General features: G+C 45.2%; 1 protein-coding gene and 2 long non-coding RNA genes across 3 annotated transcripts in view; 1 reads left to right on the top strand and 2 right to left on the bottom strand.

Moving 5' to 3' along the window:
• The window catches only part of LOC309561508, a 102073-nt gene extending 85596 nt beyond the window's left edge, over positions 1 to 16477 (bottom strand). Inside the window, exon 1 of the long non-coding RNA XR_014225572.1 lies at positions 16460 to 16477. This is a non-coding gene — a long non-coding RNA (uncharacterized lncRNA). The remainder of the gene's footprint in view (positions 1 to 16459) is intronic.
• Positions 3284 to 3969, bottom strand: LOC309562302. Its single transcript, XR_014225625.1, has 3 exons — positions 3859 to 3969; positions 3568 to 3780; positions 3284 to 3407 (listed from the first exon to the last, which is right to left on the bottom strand). It is a non-coding gene; the product is annotated as an uncharacterized lncRNA (long non-coding RNA).
• TMEM115 (transmembrane protein 115) lies at positions 4181 to 19603 on the top strand. The gene is made up of 2 exons (XM_082265456.1): positions 4181 to 5032; positions 18994 to 19603. Exons 1-2 carry the CDS (start codon positions 4191 to 4193, stop codon positions 19172 to 19174), a joined length of 1023 nt encoding a protein of 340 aa, XP_082121582.1. The 5' UTR covers positions 4181 to 4190; the 3' UTR covers positions 19175 to 19603.
• The last annotated feature ends 5683 nt before the right edge of the window (positions 19604 to 25286 follow it).

The raw sequence follows: 25286 nt of genomic DNA, 5'->3' as shown, positions 1-25286 counted from the left end.
AATATTGGAAACCCACATCTAAGCACCTGCACTTTGAGCTCACTGGATAAACACATTGGCAAAAGGACTTCTATTATTTGAACTGTTTGGTCACTGCAGTCACCTTATTCGGTCTTGTTATATATTTATTTTTTAAGGATCACGTGCGCTTTTAAGTCTTATTGACTGTTTTTCATTGTTTATTGAGCAATATTATTAATTGTACTATTATATATTAAATTGGTAATTATTGGTTCTGTCAGGATATTTATTGCACTCTGACACTTTGCCTACCGAAGAGTCTGATAACTTCTGAGCAAAGTATTTTCACACTGCACTACATCATTTCTCACCACTAGGGGCGCACTCAGCAAGCGCTGTAGTTAGTCTTACCAGTAAGGCTATTACACTCATACATTATACTATATAATATATTATCTTGTATTATAATTCAACATATATTATATTACATTATACTATACTAAAGTCAATTACCATATATTGTATGTTATTATTTTAGTTTACAATGTACAGTATACTATATTATTTTATATTACATTGTATTATATTACAACACATATTATATTATGATCAATTATATTATATCGTACATTGTACTATACTAAATTATATTATATTATATTATATTATATTATTTTACAATATACATTATACTATATTATATTGCATTGTGCTATATTACAAATTACATTATATTATTTTACAATGTACATTATATTATATTACATTGTGCTATATTACAAATTACATTATATTATTTTATATTACATAATATTATATTATATTCTAACTTATTATACATTACAACATATATTATACTATATAATATACGCTATTACGCTCATTCAATCCTTATTCTATAGCTGCTGCTGCATTATTCACTTTAATATAATTTAACCATTATTTATTCACTTATTATTTAAAATTATATTATTCATTGGGTATACATAATCCCTAGCACGGGGAATATACCTTGGTATATATCTCTTACATAGTATAATGTATGTTGCAATATAATAAATGGTAATATAATATATTTTAATATACTGTACATTGTAAACTAAAATAATATACAATATATAGTAATCTAATTTAGTATAGTATTATGTAATATAATATATGTTGAATTATAATACAAGATAATATATTATATAGTATAATGTATGTTGTAATATAATATAAGTTGTAATATATTAAAATATAATAAAATATTATGTAATATAAAATAATATAGTATCACGTACATTGTAAAATAATATAATATAATTTGTAATATAGCACAATGTAATATAAAATAGTATAATGTATATTGTAAAATAATATAATATAATTTAGTATAGTATAATGTACGATATAATATAATTTATTATAATATAATATAATATATGAGTTGTAATATAATACAATGTAATATAAATTAATATAGTATACTGTCCATTGTAAACTAATATAATACAATATATAGTAATCTAATTTAGGATAGTAAAATGTAATATATGTTGAATTATAATACAAGATACTATATTGTATAGTATAATGTATGATGTAATATAATATAAGTTGTAATATAATAAATTATAATATAATATAATATAGTATCACGTACATTGTAAAATAATATAATATAATTTGTAATATAGCACAATGTAATATAATATAGTATAATGTATATTGTAAAATAATATTATATAATTTAGTATAGTATAATGTATGATATAATATAATTTATTATAATATAATATATGTGTTGTAATATAATACAATGTAATATAAAATAATATAGTATACTGTCCATTGTAAACGAATATAATACAATATATAGTAATCTAATTTAGGATAGTAAAATGTAATATATGTTGAACTATAATACAAGATAATATATTGTATAGTATAATGTATGATGTAATATAATATAAGTTGTAATATATTAAAATATGATATAATATTATGTAATATAATATAGTATCACATACATTGTAAAATAGTATAATGTATGATATAATATAATATAATATGTGTTATATAGTATAATGTATGTTGTATTATAATATAATATACAGTATGGTAATATAATATAGTGTTATGTATATTTTAAAATAATATAATTGATTATAATTTAGCATAGTATAATGTACGATATAATATAATATATTATGTGTTGTAATAAAATACAATGTAATATAAAATAATATAGTATAATTTACATTGTAAAAAAAATATTATATAATGTAATATAATTTAATATAGTTTAATAATGTATGATATAATATCATGTAGTATAATATAACATAAATATTATCATATATGTTGAACAATCTGATATAATATACAGTATAATGCAAGTTTTTAAATAATGTAATATAAAATAATATAATAAAGTATATATGGTTGTGATATGGAGGTAGTTGGGCACAGTATATAGTATATATATATATACTAGAACTGGCCTGTAATGGTTCATTTATTTCCTATGGGTGGATAGCAGAGCGGAAGGAACTGTATCCACGTGACCAGTTAGGGACCAATCAAAGGATGAATCGCAGACTGGGCGTCTGATAGCGCAGGGCGGCGCACGCGCATTGCGCACTGTTGAAGCCGCTGCTATCAACCTTTCACCTCCCAGCGTGCAGCGCGGAAAGAACAGCGCATGCGCATTATGCCAACGTGAAGCCGTCGCCGTGGTTTGCGGAAGTGTTGACGCATGCGCAATACACTCTCTCTGGACGGCCTCTCCCGGCGTGCAGTGCGGGAAGGTGTTTGCGCTGCACTGCTGGTGACGTTGTCGGGTGGAACAGTCCGGCCTTTCCGGGAGAGACGAGGCCTGGTAGCGGAAAAGGGCACCGGGAGACACCCGTGTCCGGTAGTGTCACTTCCAAAGGGCCCCAGGGACCTCCTTCAGGCTTCCGGATCCAGCTGTGTCAGTGCCTCCAGGGGTCCCAGGACAGTGTGAGACACCACAACATCTTCCAGCAGTGCCAGGGGCCCCCACAGCTCCTACAGAAGTACCAAGGGCCCCAGAAGTTCATAGACTGCTATCAGGGGCCCCAAGTGTCTATACATTGCTGTCAAGGGCCCCAGAAGTTCATAGACTGGTGTCAAGAGCCACAGGAGTTCATAGAGCGGTGTCCAGGGCCCCAGGAGTTTATTTACTGGTGTTGAGGGGCCCCCCATAGTTTCTGATCCAGTAGTGCCATAGTGTCAGTGCCAGGGGCCCCACATCCCCATTGGACTGTAATCCAGCAGTGCCCGGGGCCCCACATTCTTATAGGACTCATCTAGCAGTTCCTGGGGCCCCACATCCCCATTGGACTGTAATCCAGCAGTTCCGGGGCCCCACATCTCCATAGGACTTTCCTACAACAGTGCCTGGGGCCACACATCTCCATAGGACTTTCCTACAACAGTGCCTGGGGCCACACATCTCCATAGGACTTTCCTCCAGCAGTTCCGGGGCCCTACATCTCCATAGGACTTTCCTCCAGCAGTTCCGGGCCCCACATCCCCATCGGACTTTCCTCCTGCGGTTCCGGGGCCACACATCTCCGCTGGACTCCCCTACAACAGTACCTGGGCCCCAAATCTCCATAGGACTCTCCTCCAGCGGTTCCGGGGCCCCACACCTCCGTAGGACTTTCATCCAGCAGTTCTGGGACCCCACTTCTCCATAGGACTCTCCTCCAGCGGTTCCGGGGCCACACATCTCTGCAGGACTTTCCTACAACAGTACCTGGACCCCACCTCTCCATAGGACTTTCTTCCAGCGGTTCCGGGGCCACACATCTCCATAGGACTTTCCTCCTGCGGTTCTGGGGCCACACATCTCCATAGGACTTTCATTCAACAGTTCTGGGGCCACACCTCCACAGGCTTCATATCTAGCAGTGTTCGGGGCCCCATGTCTCTATAGGACTCCCATACAGCAGTGTCCGGGGCCACAGATCTCCGGAGAAGTCTCATCTAGCCGGGTCTAGTGTTCCTTTGGTGGTTCACCAGTAGACCATTGGAGACTCCACTCTACATAACCGATAAGGACTTCCTTGGGTTGTTCCCAGGATCTCGGGGCCCCACACTCTCACACAACTGATGGTTGACCATCATTAGGGGCCGGTTCTGTGTTTGCGGAGACCCAGGACATCGGGTGGCACGGGGGGGGTTCAGAGGTCAGTAAGGTCACCCTACCAAAAGCCGCCATGCTGCGCTCTATCCCTGCGAACCGCCTGGTAGCGGTGGTGTCCGGCAGCAGCGTCCTGGTGAAGTGCCTATGGGGGTCGGTTCTTCTCCTTTATCTTCTCTCCTTTTGGGTGGACACTTGGCGAGTTCTGGCCGTCACTCCGGGCCTCCTGATGCCCCCCAACCTTTGGCTGTGGACCCTGTTTACTCACGGACTCGTGGAGCTGCACTTCTGGGATGTTTTGGCCAACCTTCTCTTGACTTTGGGGGCAGGCCGGCGTCTGGAACCGCTTTGGGGGGCCCCGGAGCTCCTCCTATTTTATGGCGTTGTGAGCATTTCTGTGGGCGTCCTGAGCTCCCTCTGCTTCCTGGTGGCCTATGCAGCCTCTGCCAACCTCAACTTCCTCTTCAACACCCGAATCCATGGCTTTCCCGCCTTTGCCGGAGCCGTTTTGGTGGCCCATAAGCAGACTGTCGGAGATGGACTGGTGGATTCCCAGCGATGGGTCCGGCTTCTGCCCCAGCTGGCCCTCCTGGGTGTGGCGGTGCTGACGTTGGCTGGGTTGATCCCCAGTTCTATATTGGTGGGGTACAGCCTTGGGATGGTCTCCGGTTGGGTGTATCTGCGCTTCTATCAAAGACACAGCCGAGGCAGAGGAGACATGTCTGATCACTTCTCCTTCGCTAGCTTCTTCCCTGGTCCTCTTCAGCCGGCCGCAGCTCTCCTGGGCAACCTGACCCACGCCACCCTGGTGAAACTGCGGCTGTGCCCGCGAGCGGTGAAGAGATACGATGTTGGGGCTCCTTCATCCATCACTATCAGCCTGCCTGGAACTGACCCTCAAGATGCAGAAAGGCGAAGGTAAATATTGTGTGATCAGCCATATTTGAAAAGGTTGAGGAACCTCAGCGTGTCTTGGAACAATGGTGGTTCTTTAACAGCTGGAAGGCCAATTGTTGCCCAGTAGGGATGAGCTTGGGTTCGGCTGACCCCAAAAATCAGCTGTCAGCGCTGGGCCAATGAGCAGCAATGTGTGTGTTCCCTGCCCCGCAGATGTATGTACACAAAAGAACAGAGATGCTCCTGACATCATTGGCCTAATATGGTCACTGTCATTAACACAATGTGGGTATAGTAGGCCAATGGTGTTGGCCCGGTGTGGCCCGCAGTGGGCCAATGGTGTTGGCCCGGTGTGGCCCGCAGTGGGCCAATGGTGTTGGCCCGCAGTGGGCCAATGGTGTTGGCCCGCAGTGGGCCAATGGTGTTGGCCCGGTGTGGCCCGCAGTGGGCCAATGGTGTTGGCCCGCAGTGGGCCAATGGTGTTGGCCCGGTGTGGCCCGCAGTGGGCCAATGGTGTTGGCCCGGTGTGGGCCAATGGTGTTGGCCCGCAGTGGGCCAATGGTGTTGGCCCGCAGTGGGCCAATGGTGTTGGCCCGCAGTGGGCCAATGGTGTTGGCCCGGTGTGGCCCGCAGTGGGCCAATGGTGTTGGCCCGGTGTGGGCCAATGGTGTTGGCCCGCAGTGGGCCAATGGTGTTGGCCCGGTGTGGCCCGCAGTGGGCCAATGGTGTTGGCCCGCAGTGGGCCAATGGTGTTGGCCCGCAGTGGGCCAATGGTGTTGGCCCCCAGTGGGCCAATGGTGTTGGCCCGGTGTGGCCCGCAGTGGGCCAATGGAGTTGGCCCGCAGTGGGCCAATGGAGTTGGCCCGCAGTGGGCCAATGGAGTTGGCCCGCAGTGGGCCAATGGAGTGGGCCAATGGAGTTGGCCCGCAGTGGGCCAATGGAGTTGGCCCGCAGTGGGCCAATGGAGTTGGCCCGCAGTGGGCCAATGGAGTTGGCCCGCAGTGGGCCAATGGAGTTGGCCCGCAGTGGGCCAATGGAGTTGGCCCGCAGTGGGCCAACGGTGTTGGCCAGGGGTGGCCAACGGAGTTGGCCAGGGGTGGCCGCGGGTGGTTGTAGGGCCAACAACATTGATCTAATAGGGTCCAGTATAGCCGCAGTGGGTCAATGGTGTTGTCTCGGTGTGGCCGCGGGTGGTTGTAGAGGGCCAACAACATTGATCTAACGGGGTCAGGTGGCAGAATTAGGTGAATGAAGTCACAAGAAGCCCCACCCCTTTTTGTGTACATCCATCTGCAGAGTGGGGAATGTCCTGGTCTCAGCTCATTGGCCCAGGAATAGCAGTTGCCCCCCTCATCACTATTGATCAACCTACAACTATAAAGACAAATTGGGTCTTTGTAACTTCAAGTGACCTTCACCCTCTAAGGGTCACCTAATCCTCCCCTCCTTTCCCTAACACACCATTGGAATAAAACTGAAAGCAGAGATCCTAGAGAATAAAATGGTGGGAGGTTTTTTTTTTTTTTTTATGTCAGACAATATTGGTGCAGCAGTTTATTAAACACAAAATTTCTACGTCGCTAGCCTGTGAGGGTCTCAGGAACGAGCGAGTGCACGGTCACGGACACCCCCCCCCCACCCCGCGTGTGACCAGCGGACCCGATCGTCCGTCGGTGGAGAGGGAGAAAGGCAGGCGGCTAATGTAAACAAGCCGCCTGTCATTCTCCCTGGTGTATGAATGGTGATCATACGGTTCTACTATGTAGGACCGTTGATCACTGTTCATACATCTCAAGCCACAGCCAATCACAGTTAGAATCACGCCCCTAGGGACACACAGCCCCTCCCTCTCAAGAAAGTTAACCCCTTCACTGCCAGTGTCATTTTACAGTAACAGTGCATATGTATAGCACTGATTACTGCAGTAATGTTACTGGCAACCCCAAAAATGTCAGTCAAGGGTCCGATCTGTCCGCCCCAATGTCACAGTACCGCAAAAAAAATCGCAGATCGCCACCATTACGCGTTAAAAAAAAAAAAAACAACAAAAATGACAGAAATCTTTCCCGTAGTTAGTAAATGCAATAACTTTTGCGCAAACCAATCAAAATACGCTTTTTGCGATTTTTTTTTTTTTTTTTTTTTTTTTTAACCAAACATATGTAGCATAAAACAAATTGGCCGAAAATGTTAAAAAATTTTGATTTTTACATTTTTTTTTTTTTGGGGAATTTCATATAAAAAAATGTGAAAAATATTGTTATTTTTGCAAAATTGACGCTCTTTTTTTGTTTATAGCGCATGATCAAAACATCGCACAGGTGATCAAATACCACCAAAAGAAAGCTCTGTTTGTGGGAAAAAAAGGACGTCAAATTTGTTTAGGTACAGCGTCGCACAACCGCGCAATTGTCCGTTAAAGTCACGCAGTGCCGAATCGCAAAATAGGCTCTGGTCAGGAAGGGGGTAAAATCTTCCGGGGCTTAAGTGGTTAAAGGGCCAAATTTCTTTCTTTTATTGCTTTTAAAGCAGAGTTCCACTCAAAAGTGGAACTTCTGCTTATCTGTCTCCCCACCCCCCCCCCCCCCCCCACCTTGCTGCTGTGAGGTGTGTCAGAAGTTCAGCCCCCTCCTTCTCCCTCCTCCTTCCTCTGCTTCTAGACCAGTAAGAGAGTGCAGTGTGCTTTGCACATGCGCAGTAGGGACCCGCCCATGAAGCCGCAAGGCTTCACTGCCGGGTTCCCTCACCAGCAATGGCGGCGACAGCATCCGACAGCTCATGGAAACATCGGCTGGGATGCCGACAACGCTGGACTCCAGGACAGGTTAGTGTCCTCATATTAAAGGTCAGCAGCTACAGCGTGTGCGCAGTGTGTGCAGCTGCTGACTGTTCATTTTTTTATTTTTTTTTTTGGAGGGGTAGGAACTTCGCTTTAAGTGTAGATGTGAGGTTTTTTTTGACCCCCCCCCCCCCCCCAGATCTCACATTAACCACTTAAGGACTGCCCACTGCAGATTTGCAGTGGCAGGCAGCCCCTCCTGCGCGATCCAACGTAGACCTATGTCGGTCGCGCGCCTGCAGCTAGGGGGCGAGTGCGCGCGGCCAGCACGGTGCTCCTGTCCCCACTTGGCAGCAGGGACTCTGATGCACAGGTCAGGCGGCTCTGATTGCCGCCTGACACCCGCGATCGCTCCCCGCTGAGAGAGAAGGACGGTCGGATGTTGTAAACACAGCTGACCGTTCTTCTCCCCGGAATGATCACAGAGCGCCTGTGATCCTTCTATATAGGAACACAGGTCTCTATCATAATTTCAAAAGCCACGCCCCCCCCCCCCCCCCCCACAGTTAGTGTAAACTCTTCTAGGTTCACATTTAACCCCTTGATCACCAATAAAGTTAACCCCTTCCCTGCCAATGTCATTTTTACAGTAACAGTGCATATTTTTAGCACTGATTACTGTAGTAATGTCACTGGTACCCCCAAAAAGTGTCAAAAATGTCAGTTAGAGGTCCGATCTGTCCGCCGCAATGTAGAGCTGCACGATTAATCGTAACAGAATCGAGATCGCGATTCACTCCCCCTGACGATCTTATGATTCTTTACATAGCTATGAGGGAGCAGCTGTCAAAAAAAAAAAAAAAAGCCTCCTGCAAAAGCCTATCAGCATTAGTCTCCCACTGAACTGTAAACACAAATGATTACATTGTATCTTTTCTTTCCCTCTGCCCGGTTGAAGGAAGTTTAACCTCTTAAAGACTAAACCTTTTTCCTACACTTGTTGCTTGCAAGTTAAATCAGTTTATTTTTCCTAGAAAAGTAGTTAGAACCCCCAAACATTTATATATTTTTTTTTTTTAGCAGAGACCCTGTAGAATAAAATGGTGATTGTTGTAAATTTTTATGTCACACTGTATTTGCTCAACGCAATTAATACACTTTAATGAAAAAAATAAAATAAAACAAAACCGTAAAGTTATCCCAATTTTTTTTATAATGTAAAAGATGTTACACAGAAAATTGTGAGAGAATCGTGATCTTTATTCCAAGCAAAAAAATCGTGATTCTCATTTTGGCCAGAATCGTGCAGCTCTACCGCAATGTCGCAGTCCCCCTACAAATTGCAGATCGCCGCCATTACTAGTAAAAAAATAAAATTAAATAAAAATGACATAAATCTTTCCCCTAGTTTGTAGAAGTGATAACTTTTGCGCAAACCAATCAAAATACGCTTATTGCAATTTTTTTTTTGTTTTTTTTTACCAAAAATATGTAACAGAAAACAAATTGGCCTAAAATTATGAGAAATTTTGATTTTTTTACTTTTTTTTTTTTTTTTATTGGGAATGTTATATATAGCAGAATGTGAAAAATATTATTATTTTATTTTTTTCAGAATTGTCGCTCTTTTTTTTGTTTATAGCACAAAAAATAAAAATCGCACAGGTGATCAAATACCACCAAAAGAAATCTCTGTTTGTAGGAAAAAAGGACGTCAATTTCATTTAGGTAGAGCGTCGCACGACCGCGCAATTGTCTGTTAAAGTAACGCAGTGCCGTATCGCAAAATATGGCCTGGTCATTAAGGGGGGTAAAATCTTCCGGTCCAGAAGTGGTTAAAGAGGACCTGTCCTGCTTATTTCTATTATGTGAGATGTTTACATTCCTTGTAATAGAAATAAAAGTGACTAAAAAAATGTTTTTTTTAAAGGGACATTGTAAAAATAAAATGTAAAAAAAAATTTGAAGTGCCCATCTCCAAGCTCGTGCGCAGAAGCGAACGCAAACGCAAGTCGCGCCCACATATGAAAACGGTGTTCAGACCACACATGTGAGGTATGGCTGCGATCGTCAGAGTGAGAGCAATAATTCTATTCCTAGACTTAGGGCTCTTTCACACGGGCGGTCCGATCAGATCCGCCTGTCAGTTTTTTAGGCCCGATCTGATTGGATCCTCCATGCAGCTCTATGGGGCAGCGGATGTCAGTGGTGACACCTCCGCTGACACCCGCTGCCATCCGTATCCGATCCTGTCCATGAAATCTGGATGGATGGAAACCCTATTTTTCCATCCATTCCGGTATCGGATCGGATGAGAGCAGACAGGCGGTCCGCTCTCATCCGAATTCCCCCATAGAGGGCAGCGGGGGCTGTGACACCTCCCTCTCTGCACTGCAAGCAGAGACGGAGCTGTCATCCACCGGCTCAGCGGGGATCTGCGGATCGATCCCCGCTGAGCAGCAGGGATCCGCCTACGGAGGCGGACCGTGTGAAAGAGCCCTTACAGTGTAACTGTAAGCTGGTAACCTGTAGAAATTTTTAAAGCGTTGCCTATGGAGATTTTTAGGTACCAAATTTTGTCACCATTCCACCAGCGTGCGCAATTTTGAAACATGACACGTTGGGTATTTATTTACTCAGCGTAACATTATCTCTCACATTATAGAAAAAAATTGGGCTAACTACTTTTTTCTTATTTTTTTTGTATTAAAAAAAGTGTATTTTTCCCCAAAAAAAAAAAAAATGCGTTTGTAAGACTGCGCAAATACGGTGTGACATAAAGTATTGCAACGATCTCCATTTTATTCTCTAGGGCAGAGTTTCCCAACCAGTGTGCAGCTGAAATACCGAGCAACAGCTGATGCAACAGATGATAGTTTTTTCTATTGGCTAATACAAAAAATGCCAAAGCTCAAAAACCCTGTAAAAATAAATGAGCAAGTTGCACATAAAAACATGCCAAAATCGTGCGGAAAAACACTCAGACGCGCTATTGGTCGGGTGTGAATGCAGCTAAAGATGGTAAAATCTTCCAGCGGTTAAATTAGTATCAGTGTCGCAAAATGCGCATTATTTATGGAAAAAAGCATAAAAATGTGCAGCGCTAAAACCAATAAATGCTGCACATTTTTATGCCTTTTTTTCTATGTTTTTGGTCACTTTTTTGTCTGGTGATTAGTGCAAGCAGCTTTCCTTCCCTTTTTGTTAGCGCAGTAATCCTTACTCCATGCCCATTATTTATGGACTGTACTACATGTACAAACAACCAATAACATGCACTTATTTATTAATTATTTATTTCAGGTTCTTATATAACGCTGTCAATTTACACAGCGCTTTATATCTACATTACACATTCACATCAGTCCCTGCCCTCAAGGAGCTTACAATCTAAGGTATAAGTGGTATCGCTGCCATCGTCGGGAGCGGGATCATTTATTTTGGGTTGTTCTTTGGTGGTAAGTTAACCACTTCTGTACCGGAAGGATTTTCCCACTTAACCACTTAAGCCCTGGAAGATTTTACCCCCTTCCTGACCAGGGGGTATTTTGCGATTCGGCACTGTGTGACTTTAACTGACAATTGCGCGGTCGTGCGATGCCGTACCCAAACGAATTTGACGTCCTTTTTTCCCCACAAACAGAGCTTTCTTTTGGTGGTATTTGATCACCTGTGCAATTTTTTTTTTTTTTTTTTTTTTTTTGATCATGCGCTATAAACAAAAAAAGAGTGACAATTCCGAAAAAACAATATTTTTCACATTCTGCTATACAACATTCTCAAAAAAAAAAAAAAAAAGTAAAATCAATTTTCTAACCTTTTAGGCCAATTTGTTTTCTGCTACATATTTTTGGTAAAAAAAAATCAAATCCCAATAAGCGTATATTGATTGATTTGTGCAAAAGTTATGGCGTCTACTAACTGCGGGAAAGATTTATGTAATTTTTTTTAATTTATTTTTTTATAGTAATGGCGGCGATCTGCGTTTTTTTTTTTTTTTGGTGGGACTGTGACATTGCAGCGGACAGATCGGACCCCTTACTGACATTTTTGACACTTTTGGGGGGGACCAGTGACATTACTACAGTAATCAGTGCTAAAAATATGCACTGTCACTGTAATAATGACACTGGCAGGGAAGGGGTTAAGACCGTGGGTGATCAAGGGGTTAAATGTGAGCCTAGGGGAGTGATTCTAATGGCACTTTTCTACTGAAAGTACCGGCTCGGCTCCACTTGGCCCTGCTTGGCTCTGTTTGGTTTTCCACTGCATGGTACGGTGTTGGAATGGTTTGCTTTTCCACTAGTAAGTGGGTGGGATAACAACGATTCTCTGACCAATCAGTGGCTAGTAGTGACAAACAGTCAAGGCTGCATGCAAAGGATTGTGGGATATGGTATCGGTACGGCCCTCTTGGAACCACAACCGAGGTGGTACTGTTTAAGTGAGCCGTACCGTTCGGTTCCATGTAGTGGAAAAGCGCCGTCGTACCGAACCGTTCCTACACCGTACCATACAGTGGAAAAGCGAGCCAAAACGTTTGGTTCCATGCAGTGGAAAAGCGCCAATACTCTATGGGGGCGGGGCTTGTGAAATGACCATAGAGACATGTGTTCCTATATAGAAGGATCACAGGTGCTCTGTGATCATTCCAGAGAGAAGAACGGTCGGCTGTGTTTACAACATCCGACAGTCCTTCTCTCTCAGCGGGGAACGATCGCTGGTGGCAGGCGGCAATCAGAGCCGCCTGGCCCCTGCATCGGAGTCCCTGCTGAGTGGGGGCGGCGGCGGCGGCGCGCCCTCACCCCCTAGCTGCAGGCGTGCGACCAACCTATACCTAAGTGGGTTCGCGCAGGAGGGCTGCCTTGCCGCAGTAAAACGGGCGGTTAATTTAGTGTCAGTGTTGGTGGGTTTTAGGTAGGATAGAAAAAATAGCCGCAAAATGCGCCCTATTTCTGGGCTGTACTACAGCTACCAATAACACACACATATGTGGTATCGCTGCCATCGTCGGGAGCAGGACAATTTATTTTGGGTTGTTCTTTGGTGGTAAGTTATAGTAGTAGCAAGAAATACACAACTAAATTAAAAAAAAAAAAAAAAAAAAAATAATATATATATATATATATATATATATATATATATATATATTTATATTTATTTATTATTATTTTTATTTATTTAATTTTTTTTTTTTTTTTACTATTTTGCGCCAGTTTTCCTTTTGATGATTAAAACAAAAAAATAAAAATAAAAAAATAATAATCAGGAGATATAATTTACAACCAAATAAAAGCCCAATTTTGCCGGACACAAAAACGCAGTATGATCTTTACGGTTTTACTAATATGTCAAAGTTGCAGAATTGTGCTTAGGCATTAACATTTGTTTTAGCGTTGGGCGGGAAGGGGTTACGTTTCCATGTGATACATGAACAGTCCCTTCCCACAATGCAATGCGCAGACCCGGTCGTCCATGGTTCCCTATCGCTCAGTAGGGAATTTTTTTTATTTTTTTCACTTAATTTCTCCACTTTTCATATAGAAAAGTCGGGTAATGCAGAGAATACGCATTATATGCGGGTCAGTGAGTGATGAGACGCTGTTGGTGAGTAATCACCTATGCATGCAGGTAATGGAATTGGGGTTTCATAATCAGAGTGACTTCCATTAGTGATTGGCAGATGCTGTCACTGCGCCCCCGGCTCTCCGGTAAAACATGGCATCGCTCCCTGTAGATGGGGCCGGCAGAGCAGAATGTGGGAGGAGCCTGACAATTGCGGACAGCTGAGCTCTCCCATCATGCTACTGGTTTCCAGCAGTCATGCTATAATAGTCATGTGACTACCGCATTGAGTCCAATGTCAGCTGAGCAGCACTGATTGGCTGTCGGAGAACACTTGCAGAGCAAACAAAGTGGAAATTCACCCTAAAGGGGAAGTTCTGCTTTATGCCCTAGACCCCCCCCCCCCCTCCTTTCCCCTTCGCTTTTTTTTTTTTTTGCGGGGGGTGCGGGTATGGGTTACCTGGCTTTGACAGTGGGATTGCCTAGGTGACTCTCCTGGAAGTTTCCCAACCCCCATTCATAAAATTGACTGGTACCGCAGATTGACGAATATCTCTGCCTACAGTATCAGTGGGCATCACTGCCTGTCGCTGACGGTATGGGTGGGCATCACTGCCTGTCGCTGCCAATATCTCCAGAGCACTTTATGCCCTACCCCCCCTCCCCCCTTTTTTTTTTTTTTTTTTTCAGGGGGGGTTACCTGGCTTTGACAGTGGGATTGCCTAGGTGACTCTCCAGGAAGTTTCCCAACTCCATTCAGAAAAGTATAAAATTGACTGGTACAGCAGATTGACAAATATCTCTGCCTACAGTATGGGCGGGCATCGCTGCCTGTCGCTGGCGTTATGGGCGGGCATCGCTGCCTGTCGCTGGCGTTATGGGCGGGCATCGCTGCCTGTCACTGACAGTATCGGGGGACATCTCTGCCTGTCGCTGACAGTATCGGGGGACATCTCTGCCTGTCGCTGACAGTATCGGGGGACATCTCTGCCTGTCGCTGACAGTATCGGGGGACATCTCTGCCTGTCGCTGACAGTATCGGGGGACATCTCTGCCTGTCGCTGACAGTATCGGGGGACATCTCTGCCTGTCGCTGACAGTATCGGGGGACATCTCTGCCTGTCGCTGGCAGTATCGGGGGACATCATTGCCTGTCGCTGGCAGTATCGGGGGACATCACTGACTGTCGTGGACATCTCTGCCTGTCGCTGATGGTATGCACAGAGCCCTTTTAGCAGAGAGCCCTTTTAGCAGAGAGCCCTTTTAGCAGAGAGCCCTTTTAGCAGAGAGCTCTTTTAGCAGAGAGCCCTTTTAGCAGAGAGCCCTTTTAGCAGAGAGCCCTAGTATTCTACCACCATTAAAGGGAACCTTTGTATTCTCTCGGTAGGAAATGGAGTTCACCCAACTTCCTCTCTCCACAGCAGCCCGGACCTTCCCTTCCCTTCCTTCCTTGCCGCTCTGTGCGGTCACCGGTAACAAAGCGACTCACTACCCTTCCCTCTGCATATCCGCACGTGTGCATTGTGATTGGCCCAGGGGGGAGGAGGAAAGGAGGGAGTCACCTTGTAGTAAGCTCCAGGTTGGCACTTTGCATTTGCACAGGGCTGATTGATTTGCTCCTGGTGGGTGGGGGGGATGGTTTAAAAGGGGGTGAGTTTGTGCTTTGCCCAGGTTCACCTAAGATGTAAGCCCCTGATCTAGGCATGTCAGGTGAATCGGTTGAAATGTAGAAGTACGACCAAACCTGAAGAGGTTCTAAACTCTATCCTTGTATGTTTGTATTCCTACTGCCACCTGCTGGTCATTTTGAGAACTGGATGGAGCATTTTGGCCGTCTTGGAGGAATTTGCATTGACCCTCTTGCTCCTGTTTCCTCGCCAGACGCCCCCCGAGGTGCCTGGTTCACGGTCCAACTGATCTTTTCTTGTGCACAAGGTTGTTATGTAGATGATGAATTAGCTCTGTCAGTGTCCCCCCCCCCCCCTGCAGCGGATTGCAGCCTGGTGGCGTCTGTCAGTGTAAGGGTATGCAGCGCCTTATTGGGTACTTGGCCGCCGGAGAGAAGAGAAAATGGGGGCCTTGAAAGAAAAGAGAAGAGCTGATGGAACAAAGCACAGGCCTGGGGCCTCCGCGGCACACAGCTCCTTGCAGGCCATTAATCCTTCCAGGGTCGCCCTCCCCAGATCTTCCTCCATACGAGAATGGACGCCGTATTCCCCGTCACTCCTCATTATGTCATAGCTCACTGTAGTCATTGTCTCACGTACCGACACAGGAATAAAATTTACTTGCCCATTCATAGGGACTTCTTTAAAAAGGGGGCTGAGGAACTCCTTTTTAATTTAGCGGCAGTTTCCCAAAGTTTGGATTTTTAACCACTTGCTGACTGTATATAAACATCCAGTCAGTAAGTGCCTATATCTTGGTACTTTTTTTTTTCAGCCAGCGATTGTCTGTTTTGTAAAAGTATTCACTTTTACGTTGTTAGGAATGCTCCCTCCCACCCCTACGTGTTACGTCCGTGATGGTTTCCGGGCTCTCCCGGGACGGCTTTCCACAGAAGAGGTGGAGGAACATCCGATCTCCTCCGTGATGAATGAACCCAGAAGTGACAATGATTTCTTCACTTCCCGTTTCAGAGCGACCATTCCCTGGCCAAGGAAGCAGCTAATCAAGCATGATGTGTGCTTGGCTAGCAGCTCTGGAGTGCAGAGGAGACATCAAGGGGTCTGGTGAACCTCTGATCTTTTTATGAAGAGGAACCGTCACTAGCCAAATGCAAACACGTAAATGTAAACAGTGATTGCGCAATATATAAGGTACCGGCACTAAGCGAGAGAGGTAAATCTATGGCCAAACTTCACAATAAATGTATAACCTGTAAAGGCTTTAGGCGGAAGTGCAATAAGCTTGTAGGACATCCCAAACCATGACCACAAATATGGAGTCCAGACCATCCTCCATTCTTCTGGGAAGACTTTACACAAGATTTTGGAGGGTGTCTGTAAGAATTTATGCCCATTTATGAGGTCAGGTACCGATGTTGGCTAAGAAAACATGGCTCGATCACACATCAGGCCCTCACGTTGGGCACAAAAAAAAACAAAAAAAAAAGACCTGGCTCACCATCATCATTCCAAGTCATAGCAAAGGTGTTCAATAAGGTTGAGGTCAGGACTCTGTGCAGGATACTCAAGGTCCTCCACACCAAACTGGTCACACCATGTCTTTATGGAGCTGGCTTTATACATGGGCACAGTCATGGTTGTAACAGTTTGGTGAAGACCCTTTTCTGTTCTAACCATGACTGTGCCCATGTATAAAGCCAGCTCCATAAAGACATGGTGTGACCAGTTTTTGGTGTGGAGGAACTTGAGTGTCCTGTAGAGAGCCCCAACTTCAACCCTTCTTACACCTTTGAGATGGATTGGAAATGATCCAGGTCTTCTCAACCAACATCTCCATAAAAACATGATTTGAACAGCTTGATGTATCTGGTGTCCTGTACAGAGCCCTGACCTCAACCCTACGGAAAATCTTTGGGATGAATTAGAACGCTGATGGTGAGCCAGGTCTTCTTATCCAAAACCATTACCTGACCTCCTCATAAATGCTCTTTTTGGATGACAGGGGTTCTATCCATCCCCCAACCTGGTGGCATCCGTCTTGGAAAGGTCCTTCTCAGTTCTAGACATCGTAGACAATTGTGCTCTTTCATGCTTGTAACAGTTTGGTGAAGACCCTTTTCTGTTCTAAGGATGGAAGAGCACAATTGTCTACGATGTCTAGAACTGAGAAGGACCTTTCCAAGACGGATGCCACCAGGTTGGGGGATGGATAGAACCCCTGTCATCCAAAAAGAGCATTTATGAGGTCAGGTAATGGTTTTGGATAAGAAGAGTTGGCTCACCATCAGCGTTCTAATTCATCCCAAAGATTTTCCGTAGAGTTGAGGTCAGGGCTCTGTACAGGACACCAGATACATCAAGCTGTTGAAATCATGTTTTTATGGAGATGTTGGTTGAGAAGACCTGGATAATTTCCAATCCATCTCAAAGGTGTAAGAAGGGTTGAAGTTGGGGCTCTCTACAGGACACTCAAGTTCCTCCACACCAAACTGGTCACACCATGTATTTATGGAGCTGGCTTTATACATGGGCACAGTCATGGTTAGAACAGAAAAGGGTCTTCACCAAATTGTTACAACCATGACTGTGCCCATGTATAAAGCCAGCTCTACAACGACATGATGTGACCAGTTTGGGGTGGAGGACCTTGAGTATCCTTCAGAGTCCTGACCTCAACCCTATTGAACACCTTTGCTATGACTTGGAATGATGGTGGGCCAGGTCTTCTTTTTTTTTTTTTTTTGTGCCCAATGTGAGGCCTGATGTGTGATCGAGCCATGTTTTCTTAGTCAACATCGGTACCTGACCTCATAAATGGGCATAAATTCTTACAGACACCCTCCAAAATCTTGTGTAAAGTCTTTCCAGAAGAATGGAGGATGGCATAGACTCCATATTAGTGGTCATGGTTTGGGATGTCCTACAAGCTTATAGAGGTATGATGGTCGCGAGCACAAAGCCGTGGTTTGGAGGAAATCCGGTGTTCTTCACAGAGCCCTAACCTTAACCCTACTGAACACCTTTTAGATGAATTGGAATGCCAATGGGGAGCCAGGTCAGGTATGATGGTCAGGTGCGCAAAGCCAGCTGTTCAAATCATGTTTTTATGGAGATGTTGGTTGAGAAGACCTGGATCATTTCCAATCCATCTCAAAGGTGTAAGCAGGGTTGAGGTTGGGGCTCTGTACAGGACACTTAAGTTCCTCCACACCAAACTGGTCACGCCATGTCTTTATAGAGCTGGATTTGTACACAGGGGACAGTCAGGGTGGAACATAAAAGGGTCTTCACCAAACTGTTATCACAATGTTGGAGGAGCACGTCTTACCGGATTACCAGGACCATTTACTGAAGACACTTTGAAGGGGGCCCACATGGATTTGACCATAAATGGTGCTTTTCCACCGCATGGAACCGAACGGTTCGGCTCGCTTTTGTGCTTTTCCACTGCTGGTACCGCATGGTACGGTGTAGGAACGGTTCGGTACGGCAGCGCTTTTCCACTACATGGAACCGAACGGTACGGCTCTCTAAAACAGTACCACCTCGATTGTGGTTCCAAGAGGTACCATACCGGTACCATATCCCACAATCCTTTGCATGCTGTTTGTCACTACTAGCCACTGATTGGTCAGAGAATCGGTTGTTATCCCACCCACTTACTTTAGTACTACTTTAGTGGAAAAGCAAACCGTACCGAACCGACCATGCAGTGGAAAACCAAACCAGGCCAAGCAGGGCCGAGTAGAGCCGAGCCGGTACTTGCAATGGAAAAGTGCCATTATTAGTGTACCCGTCCATCAGGCAGTGACTCCACCCTTAGTTACCTGGTCTCTGACCGAGAACTATGGCTTCATCTGCTGGCCCCTGTGTCACTACTATGTCCTTTATGATGTAGAGGCCAATGGAAGAAACCAGAACCAAACCCATAAATAACTGGAATAGGTTTGTTTTTAGTTGATATAATGAGCTGCTGTTATTCTGTTGTTTTTTCTCTTTATTTCCTATAGGCAGTTGGCGTTGAAGGCTCTAAACGAGCGTCTGAAACGAGTAGAAGACCAGACATCGTGGCCAAACATGGAGGAAGAAGAAGAAGAGGAAGACTCCACACGGGAGACATCCTTTAACAGCAGCAGTCAGCCACACACTCCGACAGCTCACGAGACGAGCGAGGCGGCACTCACGGTGTAATCGGCCAAAAGAGCGCTGTCCCGCTATTGGCCAGCCTTGACTCGCCGCGCTTTCTGTGGTGGGTGACACCCCCGCTGATCTGTGTCTTGCTGGGATCGGAGGAGCTGCACTGTGCATACACTACAGATAATCTGCCCGCAGATTTCCTTTACCCCTCCCCACCCAACTTGTCAGTTAGCAGATCAGCCTCGAGTCGGGCCACCAGAAAGTCGTATGGGTTCTGTCCGCCATCTGTCTTCTCAAGCTCCTCATGGCAAGCAATCGCTCTGTTCCTGCTTCACTTCACTTTAGCCAGGCTTGTTCCTCCGTAGACAGCGCCCCCTAGAGTCGTAGTCCTTTCACTTCTCCTCCTCCTCCCCCCCCCCCCTTATCATGCCGAAGAGCGACAGCAGGCCCCGGTCCTACAGCCGAAGCTGGAAAAGAGCGATTCCGAGAATTGGCTTTGTGTGGGATTTGTCCCGTCACGTCGACAGACTCCTATCACCCCTTTCTCAGGGCTGCTGGTGGGACATCACGGGGGATGGGAGGGGCTGCGAACTATGCAAGTCGATGGGATACAGTGATTGGTTCCTTTTGCGGGGAGAAATGGGCCTGGGAGAGAACAATCTTTTTCTTCCCTCTTTGCTTTCAGAAGGGGGAGATGATTTTTCCGGTCTGGGGGATGTAAATGTTGATATTTTTCTGTCTGGATTAAACCTTTTTTTGGAAATGAGATTTGTGTGTTGTGGTCTGAGGAACGTTCAATATTTTCAGAGATTTTCCAGCAGCGGGAAACGCGTCACACCAATGGCATCACACAGGTTCCGATTTAACTATCACTGTTACAGTCCCTGCCCCTTGCAACCTTCTCACTAACGCGTTTCACTCAAAAGGGGCTTACTCATAGAGATCACTACAAGTAAGCCCTTTCAGGTGACATATACCAAATTTAAAACCGAGATATGAGGTTGGCTAAAATTACATACACTATGTTGTCAAAAGTATTGGGACGCCTGCCTTTACACAGACATGAACTTTAACCACTTAAGCCCCGGAGGATTTGGCTGCTCAAAGACCAGGCCCTATTTTGTGATTCGGCACTGTGTGACTTTAACGGACAATTGCGCGGTCGTGCGGCGCTGTACCCAAATGAAATTTATGTCCCCATTTTCCCACAAATAGAGCTTTCTTTTGGTGGTATTTGATCACCTGTGCGATTTTTATTTTTTTGCGCTATAAACAAAAAAAAAAAAAGAGCGACAAGTTTGAAAAAATAACAATATTTTTCACTTTTTTTATATGAAATTCCCCCAAAAAAATTTAAAAATCAAAATTTTTTAACATTTTAGGCCAATTTGTTTTCTGCTACATATTTTTGGTGAAAAAAATCACAATAAGCGTATTCTGATTGGTTTTCGCAAAAGTTATTGCGTTTACTAACTACGGGAAAGATTTATGTCATTTTCATTTATTTTTTTAACTAGTAATGGCGGCGATCTGCGTTTTTTTTTTTTTTGCGGGACTGCGACATTGCGGTGGACAGATCGGACCCTTGACTGACATTTTTGACACTTTTGGGGGTACCAGTGACATTACTACAGTAATCAGTGCTATAAATATGCACTGTTACTGTAAAAATGACACTGGCAGGGAAGGGGTTAACTTTATTAGTGATCAGTGGGTTAAATGTGTCCCTAGGGGCGTGATTCTAACTGTGGGGGGTGTGGCTTGTGATGTAACCACAGAGACATGCGATCCTATATAGCAGGATCGTATGATCTCTGCAGTTACACCAGGGAGAATGACAGACGGCTTTGTTTACATCAGTCGCCTGCCTTTCTCCCTCTCCAGCGGGAGATCGCGAGTGGCCGGCGGACATCGGAGCCGCCGGTCACACGCGCGGGGATCTCAGTGAACGGGCGGGGGTGGGAGCGCGCTTCCGGTGGCGCGCGCTCACCCCCTAGAGGCTTGTGGGCGAGCGACGTACCCCCTACATCACTTTGCCCAGGAGGGGCTGACTGCCGCAGTACATATACTGACAGCGGTCGGCAAGTGGTTAAAACAGAGATATGAGGTTTGCTAATATTACATACACTATGTTGTCCAAAATATTGGGACGCCTTTACACACACATGAACTTTAATGGCATCCCAGTCTTAGTCCGTAGGGTTCAATATTGAGTTGGCCCACCCTTTGCAGCTATAACAGCTTCAACTCTTCTGGGAAGGCCGTCCACAAGGTTTAGGAGTGTGTCTATGGGAAGGTTTGACCATTCTTCCAGAAGAGCATTTGTGAGGTCAGGCACTGATGTTGGAGGAGAAGGTCTGGCTCACAGTCTACGCTCGAATTCCTCCCAAAGGTGTTTTATCGGGTTGAGGTCAGGACTAGGGATCGACCGATTATTGGCAAAGCCGATATGCACTTTCCCCGATATATCGGAATCGGCCACCAAGGTGGCCGATATTTAGGGAAAGTGCTTGTACCGGAGTGTTGGCTGCAGCTAGAGGCATCACCCCGGTACCGGCGTCCATAGCCAACGGTCGGCTGTCTTGTAATGACAACCGATGTGGCTGAGAAGCCGCTCGGCTGTCATTACAAGGAGCGGGAGGGGATGTTCCCCCCTCTCGCCGCCTTCTGCGGCTCGCCCAGGTCTCCCGTCCCACCGGGGGACCCGGGCAACCAGCCTGCACGGGTGCCGATCAGAGCCAAATGCAATACCCGGAAGTGATGTCATGACATCACTTCCGGGTACTGGCGTCAGATTAAAAAAAATGACAGCATTCAAAACAGCCAAACTTGGCGTTTTTAATGCTTTTAAGTGCAGAGGAGGGGTTTGGAGTCGTTTCGACCCCCAGATCCCTCCACAAGAGTACCTGTCAAGTAAAAAAAATGTTTTTTTAAATGTACGAAAATATCGGCCGATACCGATATGCAATGGCCAAAATATCGATATCGGCAACGAAAAACCGACATTGGTCAATCACTACTCTGTGCCAGCGAGTAAAGTTCCTGCACCCTAAACTCGCTCATTCATGTCTTTATGGACCTTGCTTTGTGCACTGGTGGGAAGTCATGTTGGAACAGGAAGGGGCCATCCCCAAACTCCTCCCACAAATTGGGGAGCATGAAATTATCCAAAATGTCTTGGTATGCTGACGCCTTGCCCAACCCCTTAAAAACAACCCCCATACTATAATCTCCCCCCTCCACCAAATGATTTGGACTCATGCACAAAGCAAGGTACGTAATCCAGGGCAGGAGAGCTGCTCTGCCGCCTTATAACTAAGTAACGCGGTTGACAAGTGGTTAACAAAAAAAAAAAAAGACAGGGATCCGTCCTAGGCAGATCAGAGGGCAGTCAGGTGTAAATGGACAACCGGTCTATGGACTGCCGGTCCGTTTACACCCGGACGCACCTTAAAGCTGCACGATTCTGGAAAAAATGAGAATCATTTTTTTTTTTTTGCTTAAAATAAAGATCACGATTCTGATGAAGTTTTTTATTTTAAAGATTTACAACATCTGAACATTAGGTCATCCAACAAGATATCAATAATGTATCTAGGTTTGCTACCTAATCCAATACCTATCTGGATGTATTCTATGTTGCAATAGACAGCAAAACCTGAAACGTATAATGTGTGGACATAGCTGAAATAAAAAAAGTTGCTCTGGGACTCGAGGGGATTTTGGAAGGAAAAGGCCCGCTGACTTAATACAGTGTTTCCCCAAAAGTAAGACCTACCCCGCAAATAAGACTTCTCTCCGTTTTCTATGATTGCTGCAATATAAGCCCTACCCCGAAAATAAGACCTAGTTGGAATCCTTGTAAAATCATATAATCTGCGCTGTAAAAGTATTATATAATGTCCAGTGTGTGTCTGTATGTAACATGATTGTAGAAAATACCTTATTTACAGCGCCTCTGGGCGCTCGTGTGACCCGCTGGAGCTCTCCTCCTCCTCCCTGCTGATGTCAATGGCCCCTCCCCCTGCAGTGCTCGGAGCAGGACTGACGTCAGCGAGGATCCCGGCATCTCCCCCTGCAGTGCTCGTGGCAGGGCTGACGTCAGCGAGGATCCCGGCATCTCCCCCTGCAGTGCTCGGAGCAGGGCTGATGTCAGTGGGGATCCCCTCCTCCCCCTGCAGTGCTCGGAGCAGGGCTGACATCAGCGGGGATACTGGCATCTCTTCCTGCAGTGCTCGGAGCGGGAAAGAAGAGATCCTGCGGGTCATGTGAGTGCCCAGCAACGCTGTAAATAAGGTATTTTCTATAACATTACTACAAGACACACACTGGACATTATATAATCTATTTACAGAGCAGATTAAATGATTTTACAAGGACTTTATCTAGAGTTTATTTTGAAGATTACAGGGATGTTGGCTCCTGAGCTGACAGGGCGAGTTTCATGCTACGGTAGACGGCTTCCCCTCCAGTCCCTTCGCTCCAGGCTACCTGTACCTTACCATCCAGGCCACAAGGTATATACTGATAAGAATCGTGAACATGCTGAATGGAGATTGTGTGTGTGTGGGGGGGTAAGATCATGATTTTTTTTTTTTTTTAATTAAACAATTAATTGTGCAGCTCTACCGCCCACAGAGCAGAGCGGGCTCTGTTCACGTTTTATTCTGCAGAAACTGAGCGGACAAGGACCGGTCATCCGCCTGCTCAGCATTAGCGGACAGATCCCCTGCTTGTATTCCGCCCCGTGTGAAAGGGGCCTAACCCCCTCCCCTATATAAGTCCCATCTAATTCCCTTATTTCACAGAGGGGGGCTCAATACAGGCATACCCCGTTTTACATACAAGCACTGACACAGCTTGGTGTGGCACTACTCCCAGTTTTTAACATTGGCGTCTATGGGAAATACGGTCAGCTTGGTAAGGCACTGCTCCCTGTCTAACATTGGCGTCTATGGGAAATCTTGGTCAGCTTGAAATGGCACTGTTCCCTATATAACATTGCCGTGTATGGGAAATCTTGGTCAGCTTGGCATGGCACTGCTCCCTGTCTAACATTGGCATTTATGGGAAATCTTGGTCAGCTTGGCATGGCACTGCTCCCTGTCTAACATTGGCATTTATGGGAAATCTTGGTCAGCTTGGCATGGCACTGCTCCCTGTCTAACATTGGCATTTATGGGAAATCTTGGTCAGCTTGACATGGCACTGATCCCAAACCATAAGTGACAGGCACACCAAACTTAGGGAGCACCGAGAGGGGACCCAGGACTACAACATATCCTATTTTGTGGCTGGCCAGCTTGCCTAGGTAATCTACCATGTCAAAGTCCTTTGTCCCCTTAACGTGCTTCCAAGTTTGGTGTCCACTTATGGTTTGGGAGCAGTGCCGTGTCAAGCTGACCAAAATTTCCTATAGAGTTAGTTATTTACATACATTGAGAAGTGGAAAAAAAAAGGTATTTCTTCATTTTAAGTACATTTTCTTTTTACATGCTCTGGTCCTATTAAAAGAGGGGTATGCCTGTAATTACGCCCTAAAATGGAAGCTCTTATTTCAGTCAGTGTGAAGGAGGGGTAATTGGCGAGGTAATCGGCCATCATTGTGTGCGATGTCAGACGGTGCCTAAAGGCCAAACCTCAGCCTGCTGTTTACTCAGCAACCCGTACCTGGCGGTAATCACTGAATACGTAACTGGTGGAATTACAGGTTTCTAAATCCAAACTCTGCCTGTGTAGAGGAAAGAGAAACGAAATCCTCTGCAAAATTGACGTGACAAGGATTGTAGCTGATTCTTACCTGCTCCTGTTCTGGAAATGCCAAACTGAGCCATTCTAGTCACTTCTTGATACAGCTGTGCTCAAAAGTTTGCCTCCCCCTGGCAGAAATGGTGACATTTTGGCATTGATGTTGAAAATCCGATCGTGCCAAAAATCTGTCTTTTATTTAACCACTTAAGCCCCGGAAGATTTTACCCCCTTCCTGACCAGGGGGTATTTTGCGATTCGGGACTGTGTTGCTTTAACGGACAATTGCGCAGTCGTGCGACGCTGTACCTAAACGAATTTGACGTCCTTTTTTTCCCACAAACAGAGCTTTCTTTTGGTGGTATTTGATCACCTGTGCGATTTTTACTTTTTGCGCTATAAACAAAAAAAGAGCGAC

Source organism: Pelophylax lessonae (assembly GCF_965119305.1).
Source record: "Pelophylax lessonae genome assembly, chromosome: 8".
Lineage (NCBI taxonomy): Eukaryota > Metazoa > Chordata > Amphibia > Anura > Ranidae > Pelophylax > Pelophylax lessonae.
Note: the sequence above shows the minus strand (reverse complement) of the source record. Positions and strands in the feature narration are given on the sequence as shown.

Coding starts and splice junctions, on each gene's coding strand:
- TMEM115 (XM_082265456.1), top strand. CDS start 4,191: ATGCTGCGCTCTATCCCTGCGAACCGCCTGGTAGCGGTGGTGTCCGGC. Junction 5,033..18,993: donor CAAGATGCAGAAAGGCGAAG/GTAAATATTGTG, acceptor TATTTCCTATAG/GCAGTTGGCGTTGAAGGCTC.